The sequence below is a fragment of the Hyperolius riggenbachi genome, chromosome 1 (genome assembly GCF_040937935.1).
Source record: "Hyperolius riggenbachi isolate aHypRig1 chromosome 1, aHypRig1.pri, whole genome shotgun sequence".
Taxonomy (NCBI): Eukaryota; Metazoa; Chordata; class Amphibia; order Anura; family Hyperoliidae; genus Hyperolius; species Hyperolius riggenbachi.
In genome coordinates, this window is record NC_090646.1 from 179,551,330 (window position 1) to 179,572,187 (window position 20,858).

The 20,858-nt window shown below is 44.0% G+C and overlaps 1 protein-coding gene across 2 annotated transcripts in view; it reads right to left on the minus strand.

The window, feature by feature from the left end:
- Window positions 1–8,419: 8,419 nt before the first annotated feature.
- RBM46 (RNA binding motif protein 46) overlaps window positions 8,420–20,858 on the minus strand; it is a 29,275-nt gene continuing 16,836 nt past the window's right edge. For both annotated transcript variants that reach the window (XM_068278888.1, XM_068278889.1), the window contains exon 5: window positions 8,420–12,720. In XM_068278888.1, the coding sequence (XP_068134989.1) occupies window positions 12,524–12,720 (197 nt within the window). In that variant the 3' untranslated portion in view covers window positions 8,420–12,523. The remainder of the gene's footprint in view (window positions 12,721–20,858) is intronic.

The window sequence follows — 20,858 nt, forward strand, 5'->3', positions numbered from 1 at the left end:
TAGCCTAGATGGTCCTTTGGGTTCACAGTAATGGAGGTGCATGATCAGGTTATACACAAAAGGAGGAGGACCCTGCCCAAAGGCTTACAATCTAAAGGGAGAGGTAGGGACACGAGAGGTAGGAGACCAGAGTTCAGCTGAGGGTTTAGAGCACTTGTGAGGGGTAGTAGGCCAGAGTGAAAAGGTGAGTTTTGAGGGCTTTCTTGAAGATGTTGAAGGAGGGGGCTGCCCTAATGGGTGGAGGTAGGGAGTTCCATAGTGTTGGAGCAGCTCTTGAGAAGTCCTGGAGGCGTGCATGGGACTGGGTGATACGGGGGGCGGTTAGGCGAAGTTCATTGGAAGAGCGGAGTGAGCGGCTAGGTGTGTACCTCTGAGTAAGATCGGAAATGTTGGTTGGACAGATTCTGTGGACAGATTTGTAGGTCAGACACAGTATCTTGAATCTGATTTTGGACTGGATAGGAAGCCAGTGGAGGGATTCAAGGAGCAGATCCGCCATGGTGGATCGATGGGAGCAGTGGATAATTCTGGCTGCCGCATTCATGATGGACTGCAGTGGGGCTGTTCGGGTCATAGGGAGACCAGACAGCAGGGCATTGCAGTAGTCAAGGCGGGAAATTATGAGGGCATGGATGAGGAGTTTGGTGGTGGCAGAGGTCAAGAAAGGGCGAATCTTACAGATGTTACGAAGGTGGAAGTTGCAGGACTTTGTGAGGTTTTGGATGTGGGGAGTGAAGGAGAGTGCGGAGTCCAGGGTGACACCCAGACAGAGGGCTTGAGAGGTAGGGTGAATTGTAGTGTGGTTAACAGTGACATGCACATTTGGGAGGTTTATGGATGTCCGGGGTGGGAAGATCATAAATTCCATTTTGTCTAGGTTTAGTTTCAGGAACCTAGCGGACATCCAGGAGATGGCTGATAGACAGGAGGAGACCTTGTCCATAGTAGTGGTGGATATGTCAGGGGTGTGGAGGTAGATCTGGGTGTCATCTGCATACAGATGATAGTTAAAACCCATGGAGGAGATAACCTTGCCAATGGAGGATGTGTATAGGGTGAACAGTAGGGGGCCAAGGACGGAACCTTGGGGGACTCCCACTGAGAGGTGGTTGGGGGTGGACGAGGACTCATTAAAGGCGGTCATGAAGGAGCGGTTGGAGAGGTAGGATGAAAGCCAGGACAGGGCAAGATCGTGAATGCCCATGGACTGGAGGGACTGGAGGAGTAGGGGATGATCTACTGTGTCAAAAGCTGCTGAAAGGTCAAGAAGGAGGAGAATGGAGTATTTACCTTCAGCTTTAGCTAAGGCAAGGTCATTGACCACTTTGGTGAGAGCAGTTTTGGTTGAGTGGGCAGGCCGAAATCCAGATTGCGGTGGGTCTAGCAGTGAGTTGGCATTGAGGAACTGGGTCAGGCGTTTGTGAATCAGACGCTCAAGGAGTTTTGAGTCAAAGGGGAGGAGGGAGATAGGTCGGTAGTTGGAGGGTAGCGAGGGGTCGAGGGAGGGTTTCTTGAGCAGGGGTAGTACAGTGGCCTGCTTGAAGTCTGAGGGGAAGGTGCCTGTGGATAGGGAGAGGTTGAACAGGGTAGTGAGGACTGGGGCCAATTCCGTGAAGTGAGGCTGGAGTAAATCAGAAGGGATGGGGTCAAGGGGGGAAGTAGTGGTATGGGAAGTCTGCAGTAGGTGGATGACTTCCTCGGTGGTAGTAGGAGTGAAGGATGTGAGGGGAGGATAGGGTGGAGGAGGAGCTGGTTGGGAGGGGGTGGGAGGTGAAGATTTGAGATTGGATATTTCCTGGCGGATGGAGTCAATTTTGTTGGTGAAGTGGGTGGCTAAATCTGTGGCAGAGAGGGAGGAAACGGAGGGGGGGGGGGGGGATTAAGCAGGGAGTTAAAAGTGGCAAAAAGACGCCGGGGGTTGAAAGCTTGTGCACCGATGAGCTTGGTAAAGTATTCCTGCTTCGCAAGGGCAGTGTGGAACTGCAGCAGGTTGGTTTTGTACTGTACAAAATCCTGGTTAAGTCTAGTTTTCCTCCATTTCCGTTCAGTGGCGCGTGTTTCCCTCTGGATGTTGCGAGTATGGGTAGTGCGTCAGGGCTGGGGGTTAGGGGGTCGGTTGCGGCAAAATATTGGTGGAGCAGCTTTCTCTAGGGCTGATGAGAGAGTTTGGCGATACTGAGCTGCAGCAAGATTAGGACAGTTTAGGGTGGGGAGAGAGGAGGAGAGGGCATGGAGGGGGTCAGCAAGGACGCTAGGGTTGAGCTTGCATAGGTCTCGCTGCCATCGACCAGGTGGGTGGGCAGGTAGTTTGGAGGTGCCTTCCGTGAGGAGGTTGAAGGTGATGGTCTGAGGGTGGAAAGGGTGCGATGTCAAGGTCTGCAATAGTGGTGGATTTTAGTGAATATAAGGTCGAGAGTGTGACGTGCAGTGTGAGTGGGGGTGTTGGTGTGTTGTACTAGTCCAAGTGAGTTGGCAACGGTGAGTAGCCGGGTCACAGCTGAGTTCTGGGCTTCATCGATGGGAATATTGAAATCCCCAAGGATGATGGTGGGGAGGCCAGAGGAGAGGATGTGAGGGAGCCAGGAGACAAGGTCATCGAGAAATTGTGGGGTGGAGCCCGGAGGACGGTATAAGACCGCAACAATGGCAGGAAGGGGGTGGTTGAGGCGGATGGTGTGGGCCTCGAATGATGTGAATTGTAGGGAGGTAGGTGGGGTGAGGACACGGAAGGTGCAGGATGGGGAGAGAAGCAGACCCACCCCTCCCCCGGTCCTGTTGTCTGGTCTGGGGGTGTGACTGAGGTGAAGCCCCCCGTAGGAGAGGGCAGCCTCTGCGGCAGAGTCAGAGGGAGTGAGCCATGTCTCAGTGAGTGCGAGGATGGTGAGAGATTTGGAGAGGAAGAGGTCGTTTACTGCTGTAAGTTTATTGCGAACGGATCTGGCATTCCAGAGACCGCAGGGTAGGGGGAGCATGTGTTTGTGGGTGGGATGGATGGAAATAAGGTTGGAAAGAGGGCTGTGAAGTGTATGAAGCAGGTCAGCAGGGGATGCTTGTCTGGCAGCAGGCTGTGGCCCAGGATTGGGTGATATATCACCAGCTGCAAGTAAGAGTAGGAGGGAGAGAGTAAGCAAATGTGAATGGGATTTAAATGTTTGTGAGGTTTTTGAGCTGCTGGAGGGAGAGAGAGATTTCAGGAGAGCTAACAGTTCATGAGAAGCTGAGTAAGGTGAGGAAAGCAGAGCAGGTGAAATTAATATGGAGTGTGGTACACTGGGAGGATGCATATTGCAATGCAACTTGTAGATATTTGCAGACAGGCAGAACATAAGAAAAAGTGCAGTAAACATAGTAATGGTCTCTGATTATAGTGGTGGCTGGATAGTGTACTGGTTAAGGGCTCTGCCTTTGACATAGGAGACCAGGGTTCAAATCCTGGCTAGGTCAAGTACCTATACAGTAAGGAGTTCAAGGCAAGACTCCCTAACACTGTAGGGTGGCCTCTTGAGCGCGTCCCAGTGGCTGCAGCTCTTGAGCGCTTTGAGTCCGACATGAGAAAAGCGCTATACAAATGTTCGGATTATTATTATTATAACCAGGAAGTTTCCAACCACTAAACAGTTTATATGAGTATGCAGTTAGTGCAAGCAAACCTGTGTAAATAAAAAAAGCAGGGTCTACTTGGCTGTGCAACATATGTCCAGCAGTGGCATTTTTTAGCAATAGCATTGGAGGAAGTTGTGGATGCAGAGTAGTAGTTTCCAGCAGAGTCCTGTGGCTGTTGAATCCTGTTTGAATTCCTGGGTGAATTCTTGGTAAATTCTTGGTAAGTTGTGAAGCACTTTGTAATAAATGGCACTTAGGAATTAAATGGCACGAGTGACCAAGCTCCAGCACTTAAATAGGTATGATAGCTACCATGGTGGAATTGGAAGTGATTCTCAATTATAAATTGGGAAAAACAGTTCAGCTGAGGATGGGTGTGGCTACCAAAAACAGCCCTGCCATAAATAATTGGTGATCACTGGGCTGGAACACAAGGATTCACAAATGTAATATGGGAATTTACAAACACTGCTGAACTACTTAAATTTATATTAAACAGTCTTAGAAGCAATGTATGCAGCAATCATACCATAAACGTGCAGATGATTGCAGTCACAGGTTGTAAAGTAGACTTTTGCAAGGAAGCAGCAATCATACCATAAACGTGCAGATGATTGCAGTCACAGACATTGCCACCAGCAGAGCCTATATTCACCAGGATGGCCTTGGTGGTGATCCTTGGATTCTTTTTCACCTCTCCCACTATCCTCCTGGCCAGCACACGTGTCACTTTTCGCTTCTGACCACATCCTGAGATTTTCCACAGTGCGGAACATCTTGTATTTTTTAATATTACTTTGCACGGCAGCCACCGGAACTTGAAAACATTTAGAAATGGCCTTGTAGCCCTTTCCTGACTTGTGAGCAGCCACAATGCACCGCAGCAGGTTCTCACTGAGCTCCTTTGTCTTAGCCATGACTGTCCACAAACCAACGTTTTTCACCTGTTGATTTGATTAAAACAGCTGTTTGGACTATCTGGAATGGTATCGAACTTTGGATTTTCCCACAGACTGTGACAGTTTGTGAAGGGTATGAATAATTTTGGACTGGACATTTTTTTTTTTGCTTAAATGTAAATAAAAGCTGAGAATTTTTTTTCACAATAATGCCTCTTCTACATCGTCTTATTATCTTTTGGGAGACATCTATGTCATTTCCCATCAAAAAAATACTTGCTGGTTGAATAAAAGTAACTAAGTCGAAATTTGCCAGGGGTATGAATAATTATGGGCAGCACTGTATGTGTAAAAAAAATTCACTTAAGATATGCTTTAAGTCCTTCTGTTGACATCTGAATATGTGAAATAGTAATAATATACAGTATTTTAGTGTGCCTAATAAATTGCAGCTATTATCAATGAAAATACCTAATCCTGCAAATCCTGTAGAATAAAAAATTATATCACATTGGTAGTACAGACTATTGTTTAGGATCTTTTAGTATTGTCATTGTTCATTTCTTCACCAACCTGATTCGCATTAGCAAGGTCGACAGTTAAAGCCTTCCTTCCGAAATATTTTCTTCAAGCAGCAATTGCAATTACTGTTCTTCTAGTCAAATTAAGTTATTGCGAAGCTACCTATTCCATAGGAGCAGTGAACCTAGAACCTTACTATAGTCAAATTTGGAAAAAAAACTAAATCAAACAAAAAACTAAATCAATGCTAGTGCTCACCAGTTTAGCACCAGCTTGCAGCTTTCACCACTCTCCCTGTGAAAACTGTAGTGCTATTATTGCATGCCAGCAGTTCTAGCTCCCACAAACTAATGTCACACCACTCTTTGTTAGTTTATAGGTGCTAAGACCACTAGAAACAGAGGTGCCACAGTTGTTTAATTTTCTCTAGCTTGGCAAATTAAGATCTCAACTGGACTTGATCTTTGCACATCTGTCATGTGTCCTGATGCCAACCAGCTAATGGGGTGTATTTGTAATAGGTTCTGAAGTATACAGATGTAAGGAACAAATAATTTTTTTTAACTTAAAGTGAAATTCCAATTTTTTTGATAAAGAAGCAATCCCTAAAGTTCAACCTCAAATTGCTAGGATTAATGCCAAAAGTTATTTTAAACTGCCTACACCATTTTTTTTTTAACACACGCTATCTGATTGGGAGCTTTCGTCTTATCAAGACCTCATACTTTGTGCACAGAACAGAGGCGCCAAAAGAATAAAAGCATATATCTAAAAAAGTTTTAAAATTCCTCAGGAGGCGGTGGTGGACTCACCTCCCCGAAGTAGACATGATACTGTTGAATTTTATACAAGCAAGTTTATTTATATACTCCAGCATACAATGCAACGCGTTTCACAGGTATATCCCCGCTTCTTCAGGCAATAACAGAAAGAAGTGCACACTGAAATGATAGAGACAAGTATAGTGTCCTCAGACTAATGTATATAATGATTGAGTGGTATTTTTATCGTAATTAGTAAGGGGGTATAGACAACATCAAAAATTAGGGGGTGCGGGGGGGGTTGATTTTTGATGTTGTTTATGCCCTCTTACTAATTACTATAAAAATACCACTCAATCATTATATACATTAGTCTGGGGACACTATACTTGTCTCTGTCATTTCAGTGTGTACTCCTTTCTGTTATTGCCTGAAGAAGCGGGGATACACCTGCAAAATACGTTACATTGTATGCTGGAGTATATAAATAAACTTGCTTGTATAAAAATTGACAGTATCAGGTCTACTTCGGGGAGGTGAGTCCACCACCGCCTGCTGAGGAATTTTCAAACTTTTAGATATATAGTTTTATTCTTCTGGCGCCTCTGTTCTCCTTACAAAATCAGTTTCCACCCCTGGTGGAGGGGTCAAATCCCCTTTTTCTTCTCTTCATCTACAGAGAGCGACATCTTATGCCCCATACTCACAGGCAACATTTCTGGCCTGTCCCTAGCACACTGGTCGCCAGGTCCCTCCGCATACACACGGCGGAGGGACCTGGCAACTGATGCGGCGGAAGCTGTCGCTGTTGATCCTCCCCCCGTCGGAAGTGCAAGGTATTCCCTGCTTGATGCTGTCGCTAGTCCGCATACTCACGCGGACTAGCGACAGTTGCGGCGAAGTTGCAGCAGCAACTGTCGCCAGGCGATTGACTGCGCCAATCGCCTGGCGACATCAGCGACGAGCAACGGTTCGGGGGGCGCGCCCGTGCAACGCCTTATACTCACGGGCGACAATTGTAGCCCGTGAGTATGGGCCATTAATCCTGAGTGAGGACAGGACTAATCTCCTCACCTGCCTATATGGTAACCCTGACTTGTGAGTATATCTATCATATACTTTTTCATTTACTCTTCACTCAACTTACTACACTATATTGGGCTCTCAGTGTCCTCCTTTTCTCTCTCATACTTTGTGCAGCTGATTTCTCATACAAGAGGAGAAATCTGGGCTGTCTCTAATGAAGCACAAAGTACAAATTTCAAGATAGAAAACAAATGCGATTTGGGCTTACAGTTGATTCTTGAAACTGATAAATGGGCTGCAAATTGAAAAGTAAAATTTTTATAACATTACAAAGCAAAATTAACAGCTTGTATACATATTTTTAGTGAGCGTGGAATTTCCCTTCAATCTGACCTGCAGCTGGTGCTATAATTTACTAGTGAAAAGGATCTTCAGCTTGCACAGCAAAACTGCAAATGATTGTGCTTGTTTTCTTTATTGTATGCATGAAGTCTGCTGAGATGAAAAAGCAGCATATGAGCCACTACAATCTGTTGTAAACTACACCTAGATGGCTTTTACAAATTTGATAAAAGAAAAACCATACAGAGCCTGTCAGATTCTCAATTTTATTTTCAATTCTTAGCTCACAGTGCAGCATAAAAAGCAACAATAACAACGACCAATAACATTTGTGCAGCGCTTTTCACCCGTAGGACTCAATGCGTAGAACTCAAAAGTCTCCATGAGTTGTATTAAACACTTCCACTAGGTGCGATTCGGAGGGATTCCCCGCACACAAATTCGGATGGGGAATCACAACCTATTAAAATTAATAGGCTGCTTTCAAATTTTTGAGCGGGGAAAAAATGGATGGTCAGCAGCATTTTTTCACATCACGTAAGCAAATCCCCATAGCTGTGCATGGCATGGTTGGAGGGATTTGGATGTGTACTTGCATCAACACACATTCTGCCAGGCACCTTGGAGACACACAAAGGCACAAATGGAAACAGGCTCTTATTCTCTCAAACTAAAATAATAAAAATCAAGATCCCAAAGTCATAATAACAATATCTGCAATATCTACTTAAACTAGCTATTCTTTCTATTGGGACAACTGATAGAAGAGGTCATACTTTCCCTTTAAAGTAAAAATGCACACTTTCTTTTAAAGGACCACTATTGTGAAAACGTGTAAAATTTAAAATAAATGTGAACACATACATATAAGAAGTACTTTTCTTCCAGAGTACAATGAGCCATAAATTACTTTTCTCCTATGTTGCTGTCACTTACAGTAAGTAGTAGAAATCTGACATTACCAACAGATTTTTGGCTAGTCCATCTCTCCATAGGGGATTCTCAGCATGGCCTTTACTCTTTATAAAGACACTCCCTGAAAAAAAAAATATACACAGATCCTGGACAGTCTCAGTGCTCTCTATACACTTCTTTGGCAGTTGGATGGAGCAAATCCCATTCACTGTTATTGAAAATAAAGAAAACCCAGAGAACCCCCATGAGGAGATGCACTAGTCCAAATCCTGTCGTTAATGTGAGGTCTACTACCTATTGTAAGTAACAGCAACATAGGAGAAAAGTAATTTATTTCTTATTTTACTCCATGAAAAATGTACTTCTTATTTGTATATGTTTACATGTACTTTAAATTTTACTAGTTCGCAATAATGGTCATAAATGCCTCGTTCACATCTGCTGCGCTGAAAAACGTGTGAAAGCGCGTGGTAAAAAACGCATCAGCTTGTGCGCGCTCTAGTGCGCGTTTCTGTGCGTTGCGCTGCGCTTCTTTAAAGCATGTTTTGCTTGTTGTACCAGCAGCAGTTGTCAATAAAACTTTGGTTGTGTATGTAAATGTATTTTTTTCCCCAATTAGGGGTAAAAAACGCATGCGCTTCTATGCGCTTGTACGTGCTTCTATGCGCTAAAAAAGCGCACCCATTCATTTGCATTGATGTGCGCTTTCCAGCTCAACGCACAGAAATGCATGCAACCCTACGTTTCTGTAACGCTGCTCAGCGCGGCGCATAGATGTGAACCAGCTACATTTAGTTACATGGGAAAATAAATACCTTGCTGATTGCACAGGGCAGTGCGCTGTAAAAAGCGCACAGAAACGGCCCTGATGTGAACGAGGCCTAAGTCAGGTTCTTACTGCTCCCTTTGTCTCCAGAGAGCAGATTATTCCTCACTTATGCCCAAGACAGTTCAAAAAGAGTCAGAAAGTAAGTTAAAATACACATTTTTAATTTACCAATAGAAAAGGAAGAGGTGGTAAATATTAAATGGTGACATTTGTCCTGGCAACATCTGTCACATGCAAGGTTTTCCTCTGATTTTGTGGTCATTTTCATGGTGTTTAAGGGACAGAAAATAAGGTGGACTCTCCCAGGCTATAATACAGACGGCAATAAAAACATAACCGCTTTTTAACAGTCCCATACACTACCCAAAACCAAGACAATGATTTAGCTAGAATTTAAATGTGATTTTGTGCTGGAATATAACACAGAAGCACCTTGACCTTCTTCCACAGAGCAATAATAGAGTTTGAAAACTGGAAGCATTTATCTATGAACTGAAAGGGTTAAATTTGTAGAAAGCATCTGCAAAGAGAAATATTACTACCAAATTTGATGTCAGATGGAACTAGACGGTTTAAAATTGAAAGCTACCCTGCAATGAACAAAATAAAAAAAACAGATATACACCATAGCAGAGGAAAGCCTCTGGATGATCCAGAAGCTTCCTGTGTCCTCCTGGACCTCACCGCCACTGGCAAGGACCCCTTGATGTTCATGGTCGCATTCCCCGCTATGTACTAGAACGGCCGTACTGTGACTGTGCAACTACAGCCATGCTGGTGCAGAGCTGCTTGTAGATGAGCAGTTTCTGCTTACTGTGCAGGCATGGCTGTACTCGCACATGTGCAGTATGGCCACACTCGTACACGGCACAAGAACATATCCTACGAGCTCATGTCGTATATGTTTAGAGGGAACCTGTGCAGGAACAGTGGGGTGCCTCAGGAATATCCATAGGCTTCCCTCTACCAAGGTAAGTATCAAACGTTTGTCTTTTTTTTCAGTACAGGTTTACTTTAATTAGGAACCTCCAAAATAAAACCAATAAAGTTAATGTTGCTTGAAAAAAGTACATACTCACGCAGTAGAGTGTATAAAGCTTAGAGATGACTTACCTCACCAAAACACTATTTTAATCTAGCAATGATAAACATATACGTAACTTGGCAATCTAGAGCAATGACATTTCTGACAATTTAACTGAGAATGCCTGAAAATGAGAAAACTTCACAAATGAATATTTTAAAAGAAAGTTAAGTTCATAATAAAATATTTCCCTTCATTTTCAACTAATTATAGCAAATAATTATGTTTCTTTCCCTAAACGAGCACAATACTTGTACTAATATATACATACAGTATGCATGTATATACTGTATATTACATTACTAAACAGGGAAATACTTAGCCTCATTTTGTAGAGTTGAAAAAGGCGCCTGGAATAAGAACTGTCTTTATTGCTTGCTTATAACCACTAGGTTTTAAACCGGAAAGAGAATGATTGAAGACAATAGGCCTGACCCAATTCCCTTTTTCTCCTAGTTATATTTTCACGCCTTATTAATAAAATTACTTTTAAGCCACCAGCAAGCAATAAAATACTCAGAATGATTTTGACAGTACTTTTTCAACTGCAGAGTGCTGAAAAGTTACAGAACATGAAAAATTATCACCTAGGAGAAATTGACACTACGTAAAACACGCAGTACTGTACTCCAAACATGCTCACAGTTTTCTTGCACAATCTAATCAGTGAAATAAAAGGTCAGGAAAACTTCAGTGAAGTTCCAAAGTTTAAAGGCCAACTGACCTGAGTGGAATATGGCGGCTGCCGTATTTATTTCATTTTAATACATACCAGTTTCCTTGCACCCTGATGATCTTTCACGGCACAGCGGCGTTTGGATCATACACCTAAAACAAGCATGTGGAAAATGCAGTGAAACTTAAGAGACACTGAAGCGAAAATAAAAGATATAATGAATTGGTTGTGTAGTACGGATAATTACTAGAAGATTAGTAGCGAAGAAAATATTCTCATATATATATTTTCAGTTATATAGTGTGTTTTATAAATCCTTTAATATGTGCAGTTTACGCACTACTCAGCATTCTAAATGATTTTTTCAGAGCAGTCTTATGAACTATTGACCTGTCCTCTGGCAGAGAAAAAGAAAATTCTTCACTGACAGTTGAGATAATAAACTTCAGAAGACAGCCCTCTCCACGACTTTGAAAGTCATAGAGCTTAATGGCTTTTTTTCATAGAGATAACAACTGGAGTTTCTTAAAGCCCAATCTACACGATACGATTCTTTGTGCGATTCTATTACGATTCTATTTATGATCTGTTTAAATCCGACATGTCCGATCGGAATTCGATTCTATTCAATTCGATTTGCCATTGCAAAACAATGGCAAATCGAAATGAATCGAATCCCGATCGGAAATGTCAGATTTAATCGGATCGTAAATAGAATCATAATCGAATCACACAAAGAATCTTATCGTGTAGATGGGGCTTAACTCTTCCTGTACTGGAAACAATTAGACTTTTGTCTCTGATCCTATTGTTTTATTTCTTAGCTGTACTACACATACAAATCATTGTATCATAATTTTTTTTTTTCGCTTCAGTGTCTCTCTAAAGTGTACCTGAGACGAGGGGAAACAAAAGTTTTATACGTATCTGGGGCTTCCTCTAGCCCCCTCTGCGCAGATCGCTACCTCGCTGTGGTCCAAAGCCTCCTAGATCCTCTCATTGCAACCCCGTTCTCCATGGCCAGTCGGGCATAATGCGCATGAGGGGCCCAGCCGTGCACGCCTGCCTAGCTCCCTATGCCGGGGGCATTCTGCGCCTGCACAGTACTACTGCAAAGGCGCAGAATGCTCCCAGCCACAGGAGCGAGATGGGGAAGCACTCTTGGTTGCACACTGTACCTGCGCTTACTGGCTGAGGAGAACGGGGCAGCTACGGGAGGATCTAGGAGGCTTTAGACCACAGTACAGGAACAATCTGCATGGAGGGGGCGAGAGGAAGCCCGAGGTATGTATAAAACTTTTGTTTCCCCTCGTATCAGGTACACTTTAAGTCTAACATCTGATTTGCATGATTTTTAGGGTCTGACTAAATTGATTAGAGGCAGAAGATCAGCAAGTCAGCCAGACAATGTGCAATTGTTTCAAAGGAAATAAATATGGCAGCCACCACGTTCATCTCAGGTCAAATGTCCTTTAATTAAAGGTGGGTGCTGATAAACAATTGTCTTACTGCTCATAACAACAAATTATTATTTCACTTTCAACCCCCAAACTGTAAAAATGACAGCCGTACACTATATTGTTAGCTATGAGCGACAAGACATTTCTTTGTTGGCACACTTTTTGTATTTGCAGATATTTAGCAATCTTGGGAAACATTTCTAGCAACTGCATATCTAATGGCATGAGGAAACAATGTGAAAGTGTTCTAAATTCAGCTAAATCCATTTGTTCAATGTGTGCAATATATAACGCTAAGTACCAAATGCAAAACAAACAATTAATAAACATTTTGAACATTTCCACAATTTAAAAATCGTAAACCTAAAAAAGAAATATTAGCTCCTTCCAAGTACTATGGTTGTTTTCAGAAATAAGCCTGATTCGGAATGAAGGATCTCTGCTCTGTGTGGTTTCCATTAGGCAGAGAAAAGGAAGGTGACATTGAGAAGCTGGGGCACGAGTAAGGCCTAGATGTGTAGGGAATCATGTTTGTCTTTCCAGTTGATAGAGAGGAATTCATAGGTGACAAATCATTCACTGAACCCCGCTGCGTATTGTAACCTGTAAGCAAGTAAAAAAAAAAAAGTAAGCTTAGCTTCATAAATATAATGCAATTTACATAGAAATGTACACAGAAATATTTACTACAATACAATAATGACATACAGTATATTCTTCAAAGTCCATGCAGGCTTATCTTGTACATTGTCAAGCTGCAACAACCGGATGTAAAAATATGTCCACAAAAAAAACTCTTACACTAATAAAGACTCCCCACCCACCTCCTACTCATCCAAAGAGATCATCACCTTTGCATTGTCGCTACCCAGGAGGTTGGGAAAACAAGCATGCAGACGGCAATAAAGATTTACTAGCGAGAGGAAGGGTTAGAGCCTTTAGTAAGGATGACCAAAGAGATACCAATAACTGAGTTGCAATTGTTTTATGTAAATGTATGTAGCTTGGAACTGGATCAATCAAATGCAGCAGCTGATTGCTCTGACTGATCTTAATAATGCATTTGCATAAATTAACACAACATCTGCAACAACTTAAAATTATTGTCATTTCATTGACCATCGCTGTACTCCTCCCTCCCCCCTCCCCCCCCCATGCTGATGCTGCTCTCCCCAGGGGCCTATGCAGTGTCAGCACAACAAAACTCTCACCTCTCCAGATGGGGTGCTACCTCTGCAGAGCTGCTGTCATCTCAGAGTGCCCATAGTGACCCCGTAATGCGTTAATACTCTGCATAGGGTCCAGGAGAGTGCATTAGCAAAGGGGACATGTCAGTGGCTTTGCTCCCCTTAGGCCGGGTTTCCACCAGGGCTGTGGAGTCGGAGTCGGAGTCGTGGAGTCGGGCAATTTTGGGTGCCTGGAGTCGGAGTCGGGAAAAAATGCACCGACTCCGACTCCTAATGAATTTGTAACTGTAATTAAAATAGAAAATATGATAAAATGTTCTATTTCTCAGATATTAGTCATTAAAAATAATGTATATATACAGTATATATACAGTAATAGCTTAGTCCACAAAAATGAAATAAACCAATCAAAATTAGTTACTTGTGCTGCTGCAATAAAGCAGTCCCTGTATTTTTAAGGTCAGATATACATATCTGATTGTGACTGTATATATGATGTGTACACAGGAATCTCTTATATATACTAAATAACATCTATGCTGTAAGAATAAAGCCTGATGTGTAGCTGTGTCACTAATAGAGATGGTCAATGACATGGAAATAATTCTGCATTGATGCTGATTTATGCAAATGCATGCACTCCCTTTGCTGATGAAATCAAATAATGTGATATGTTATTAAAATTTGGTTTGGTCACTACAAATTAAAGGGTAACTGAGACGGATGAAAAGTAAAGTTTTATACATACCTGGGGCTTCCTCCAGCCCCCTTCAGGCTAATCAGTCCCTCTCTGTCCTCCACCACCCGGATCTTCTGCTATGAGTCCTGGTAATTCAGCCAGTCAGCGCTGTCCGGCCGCATGCCGCTCCCACAGCCAGGAACATTCTGCACCTGCGCAATAGTGCTGCACAGGTGTAGTATGCTCCTGGCGGCGGAGTGTGTGCATGCGCACTACGCCTGACTGGCTCAAGTACCTGGACTCCTAGCAGAAGATCCAGGTGGTGGAGGAGGACAACGAGGGACTGATTATCCTGAAGGGGGCTGGAGGAAGCCCCAGGTATGTATAAAACTTTAATTTCATCTGTCTCAGGTTTACTTTGTTACACAGTAGTACTATACTCTACATATGCACTCCCCACAGAGCTGCAGGGAATCCACTGAGAATGCTGTGCACATTGAACACAGAGGTGTTGTCTGTTTACAATCTCCTCATTCCCCTGCAGAGTACCTGCACATCATTCTTACATGTACCCACACTTACATTGCCTAGGGCCTGATAGATGTTCTTTGTTCCGGTTTGTACCTTTTACAAGTACTCTTACCAAGGACTAGTTTTAGTCTAAAGGGAATAAATATAGTAGTCTACATATCCTTCTCACTTCAGTTGTCTTGTAAAATTCCTAAGCGTTGGCAGTTAAGAGACGAATTTCATGTTACATACTTTTAATCAACAAAAATGTAATATGCAAATTAGAGGAGTCGGAGTCGTGGAGTCGGAGTCGGTGGAATCCTAAACTGAGGAGTCGGAGTCGGAGTCGGTGGATTTTTGGACCGACTCCACAGCCCTGGTTTCCACTGCTGCGAATTCAGGCCGATTCCCCGCCCACGAATTCGGATGGATTTCAGCAGCCTATAGAAGTCTATGAGAGCCATCCGAATTCGTGGCCGAGGAAAAATCTGAGGCCCTGCAGCATAATTTCGTCCGTAGCTGTCCGAATCCCATAGCCGTGCATAGCACGGCTAGAGGGATTCGGCTAAGAGGCAACAGCTGTGCCGGCATCGCGTCTCGCAAGACGCATGCCGCCGCACAAATGGAAACCTAGCCTTAGATATGGCCAAACCCCTGCCCCTGATCAAACAGCAAACAACTGTCTAGTTTAATTGATAATGTCGGTTGATTTCTGCTAGAAATCGATCCAAATTACAAATGGGCAGCATGTTGGAGCAACAATCTGCTGAGGAATGTCTCATAATTTATGGGCATCTTCACCACCGAATGCCCAGTTTAGAGTAGCACACACAAAGTCTCAGCCCCAAAGCACTCAGTTGTGGCATGACAAGACAAAGCTGAAATGCAATAAATGTGAATGTTCTACTTGCCTGAATAACTGTAACTCTGTCCAGCTGCTGTAGTGCATTGAAAGTGAAAGCTCATTGCTAGGGAACTAGGAACTGTACACTTGTGTCCCAACAAACAGTTGGTGCAAGTATCAAACCCCTTCAGTAACCTTCTGCTTGTACAGTACAGTAGGGCCAAAAGGATGATGTCATCAGAATACTCAAAGCGATTTTTAGGTATCTACAGGATTTGTTTTTGGTACTTACATATTATCCATAGAGTTTGGCAGCTTCTTGTAAAGTTCTATTTGCTGCCCTACCATGATCTAACCAATTTTGGAAAGCCGAAAGCCCTGACTTTACTTTGCACCAGGTCCCGAGTCTGTGTAATGCTTCGTTCTAAAGTTAAAGGGTCTTGAAGAAGGGGTGTCCCCTGCACTTGGCTGCAAGGGGTGTGCCCTGCACTTGGCCGCAGAAAGCGTGATTACATAAGTACCGGACGAACCAGACATTAATGATCAACAGCTCACCCGGGAGGTAGTCTTCTTTTTTTCGCAGCATGAATCTGTGTTTTCAAAACTTGTGTCAAGTGCCCTGGGGGTCTCATTACAGAAGAAGAAGCCCCTCGTCTCCTCTCTGAGTGTGATACTGCCCAAGGCTGGAAACTCCGTTCCACTGTGCTCTCTGCAACCAAAAGCAGGGGACACACCTCTTTCAAACCCCCTAACTTGGGAACGAAGAATTACACCGACTCGGGACCTGGTGCAAACCCCCCTAACTTGGGAGAGAAGCATTACACCGACTCTGGACCTGGTGCAAATCCCCCTAACTTGGGAGCGAAGCATTACACCGACTCAGGACCTGGTGCAAACCGCCCTAACTTGGGAGCGAAGCATTACACCGACTCGGGACCTGGTGCAAACCCCCCTAACTTGGGAACAAAGCATTACACCGACTCAGGACCTGGTGCAAACCCTCTTAACTTGGGAACAAAGCATTACACCAACTCGGGACCTGGTGCAAAGGAAAGCCAGCGCTAAATGGTTAGATTGCTGTAGGGCAGCAAATAGAACTTTTTACAAGAAGCTGGCAAACTCTGCAGATGGGATAATACATAAGTCCCGTTTTTTTCCCAAGTTTTAAATTGTACTTAATCAGAGAAGCATCAGAAATAGGTAGGGAAGGTTTTTTAGGTGAGGTACTACTTAACGCTGAAAAATGTACGCACATTTTAACTGATCAGTTGTTTCATAGCAGTGCATTGTGAAAAGCTTTCAGTTAAAACCCATATAATGTGAACTGACCCACAGGGAAACATAGACATTAGGTTGTCCATTCAGTTATAACTGACAACTGATCGAGTGTAAAAACGGCCCATAAAGCAGAAATGGTTTGGCTCAACAGAAATACAAATCTGTGTAAAGGTGTCCATTACCGGTACAATTTTTCACTAAATGCGATCTATTGATGCAATTTGAATGATCGTAAGTAATCTAAAGGCAATTATCGATTGTTCACATTTACTGAACAATTGTTTCTTCAAATTCGATCATAAATTCAAAATTTTGGATCGACTTGATCCTATTTAGTGATTGATCATTCATTATCGATTGCCTTCATAAACGGTGAATTTTCTATACAATGCTATTGGAAAAATTACATGGAAAGATTGCATTTGGTGAAAAAATTGTCCTGTTAATGGGCACCTTAAAGAGGAGCTGTTAGGTATAAGGTCTCAGAGAAAATAAACACATATATCAGTAGCTAAAGATTGGCTGTACTTACATTACATATGCATTTCACTGTCCACGTTTGGATTTCACAGAATTTGTATATAGTATATGCAGAGATAGATGCTCCTGACAGCTCATGGCAGGATCCATGTTTTTCTGTCAAATGTGTCGTCATGTCCTGCCTGCTTCCTGATCACAGATAAGCTCCTACTTGAATAACACAGTGTGCAGTGAATATTAATGAGCCATGTGGCTAGGAACAATAGCTGACTCCTGCAGTGTACTCTGCCCGGAGATTTATCAGTGCTACGCGCTGGACTGATTACAAGCTGCTGTAACGTCTCATTAGCAGCCGAGGGGAGGGCCCCAGAATGCTTTGCAGTTTAGTATGCTGCTTGCGTCCTTATGGGTCTATAACAGCCTTACTGATAAGCACACATCAAAGGTAACTGAGATTTTTATCTTCACTAATGGCTTTTGGGCTTCCTTCTAAACTGTTTAACACAGGAGAATAGAGGTTTAAATTAGCTTCTGCAGCCTGACAGTTACTCTTTAAAGGGGCAGTATGGCAAAAAACTGTAAAATTTTAAATATGTTCAAACATAAACAAATAAGAAGTTTTTTCCAGAGTAAAATGAGCCATAAATTACTTTTCTCCTATGTTGCTGTCACTAACAGCAGGTAGTAGAAATCTGACAGAAGCGACAGGTTTTGGCCTAGCCCATCTCTTCATGGGGGGATTCATTTATTTTCACAAGCACTTAGTAAATGGTAGTTGCTCTGTCCAACTGCCCAAAAACTGTAGCGAGCAAGGAAGCTGGTCAGCATCATTGATTAAATCCTTTTTAGGGAATCCTATACATTAAAACCGAACTGTCCCTGCGTACACTCCTGTCCGTGTCCCTGGGTTTGTGCTACTGAGCATGTGCCACACAGACAGCTGTTGGGACAGGAGGACGGACCCAGGCAGGCGTGTGCGTGGTGGACCGGTACGCGTGCATGCGCACTGACATGTGGCGGCGGCGGGACAGAGACCTAGAGCCCGTTTTTTAACCACTTAAGGAATCAGAGGGCGGGGATCGCCGATCACCTTTATGTTGCATCTCCTTTCTGTTGCAGCAGCGCCGTTCGCTGTAAACACCGGGGATTTCTTCCCCGGATGTTTACAATTAGCCTGCGAGCCGCGATCGGAGGCTCGCCGGCTGTTCACGGAGCCCTCCGCCGTGAACTAACAGGAGTTTCCATGGAAATCCACAAACGACCAGCCGCCGCCTATCGGCGTTGGCTGGTCGTTAAGTGGTTAAATGGGCTTAGGTCTAATAGTATCTTTATAAAGAATAAAAGCCTTGCTGAGAAGCCCCCATGAAGAGATGGACTTCTGTAAGATTTCTACTACCACTGTAAGTGACAGCAACATAATTATGGCTCATTTTACTCTGGAAAAATGTACTTCTTATTTGTCTATGTTTGCACATATTTTAAATTTTACATTTTTTCGCCATAGTGCCCCTTTAAAATCAATTCTCTCCCATGTCACTGGTGCTGGAAGCAGCCACTGCATGGTTAACTGTTAAGCCAGAGGGAGCTGTAATGCTAGGTACATACCATACAATTTTCTGGCAGATTTACCTGCCAGATCAATTATTTCCAGCATGTCCAATCTGAATTTCGATTTTCCGATCTTTTTTTAAGGGATTCTGAAGCGACTTTTAAAACAGCTTTTTACCTTATGTTCAACATGGGCATGTTTGCCACTGCTAAAACGCCGCTCTCCCGCGGCAGAACGAGGGGTCTTTACCCCCCAAATCCCCCCCTGCAAAATCCACGATCAACTTGGTCGTAGATTTTGCTGCTCATGGAGGCTGAGCTTTCAGCTGTAGCTCTGCCTCCATGCGCGTCTATCAGCGGCGGATCTCCACCTCTCCCCCGCCCCTCTCAGTGAAGGAAGACTGAGAGGGGAGGGGAGAGGCGGCGATCAGCGCTGATAGACGCGCTGAGAGGCAGGGCTGCGGCCGTTAGCCCTGCCTCTAGCAGGAAGCGATCCCCGGGCACTACAGAGGGGATTTGGGGGTGAAGGCCCTTGTTCTGCCGCGGGAGAGCGGCGTTTTAGCAGGGGCAAACATGCCCATGTAGAATATAAGGTAAAAAGCTGTTTTAAAAGTCGCTTAAGAGTCTTTAAGTGTTTTTTTTTTTGTAATCTTTTTTTGATTGATTTTTAAAGAACTGAACGAAAAATCTTTGAAAAAAACAACCGAAAAACAATTAAAAAAGATTGGAAAATCGAAAAATTAATTGAAATTCAAATTGGACATGTTGGAAATAATCGATCTGGCAGGTAAATTTGCCATAAAATTGTATGGTGTGTACCTAGCATAAGAGAAGAAAAAGCAGTCTGCTTTCTCAGGATCACTGCAATGGACCATCAGTCCTAGAATTTGTTTGTTTTACAAACACTAAAGCTGGCCATTCACTGGCCCGATTTACCGCCGTTCGACAGCAGTTTCCATCACTGGGATCGAATCTGCTGCCAATCGTTCGCGCTAAACGCACCTGCCGATCCGATTTCCTCCCGAAATCGGATCGGTCCGTCGATCGCGCCATGCCGGAAATTACCATTGATCGGCCGCGGGTAGGGAGCGCGTCGCTAGCGGCGGCCGATCCGATACAGGTATACATTACCTGACGCTGGCTCCCGGGCATCTTCTCCGCGCTGCACCGCTCTGTTCCTGCTCCATCCCAGCGTACATTAACTTCCTGTGTCACTCCAGTGACCAGGAAGTTCAATTGCTGGGGCAGCTGCGGCGAACGGCTGATGGCGGAGCTGCGGCGAGGGACATGCTGGGAGCTTGGGGCTGGACGAAGCCCCGGGTAAGTTGCACTTATTTTCCTTAATTTCGCCTGATAACTCCTTCAAAGTGCACCTGAGATGTAGAAAAAATACATACCTGGGGCTTCCTCCAACCCTGTTATGGCTCATCGTCCCTCACCGTCCTCCCAGGCTGCCTGGATTCTCCGCTAGGCGGCCCGGGTGCGCACGCTTCCCTATTGCGCTCCCATCACCGCAAGCAATCTGCACCCGGCGACGGGAGCACGGTAGGGGCGGGCACGCGGCCGAGTCACGAATGTGCAGTTCCCCCCCAACAGGCTGGATTAACGGGCCATAGCAAGGAAATGAACAGCGCTACTTAAAAACAGGCAAGTGCCTACCTGCAAAAGAGTGCAAGCCCCACTTGTGGAGTCGAATACACACCGAGCATACACATGACCTGTCTACCACTGGAGTAGGTTAGTTTCCTGTAACAGATTGCATGCAACCCATTAAGTACTCGTCCCTCCCACTGCGAAGAAGTCGATCCTCCATGCGAGGGGCCTAACACTAACTAAATCCTAACCTATGTATATGCATAGCCTGGGTGCGGCTAATCAAATAAAATCGAAAATTGAAAATTGCGCAAAAGGTGGATCAGCGCAACTGCCTCCAATCAGAGGTGCGCTGAGCCCCCCCAGAAACTACAAACGCACCTTGAACCCAAACAGAAGCTCAGAATATACATCAAAGGCATGGCTGTTAATTTAATTTTCAATTTTGGATTAACGGGCCGCCTAGCGGAAGATCTAGGCAGCCCAAGAGGACGGTGAGAGACAAATGAGCCTAAGCGGGGCTGGAGGAAGCTTCAGGTATGTATATTATTTTTATCTTTTTACACCTCAGGTTTATTTTAATAGATGCAATTTTTATGAGAATTAGCATGCACATATTTGT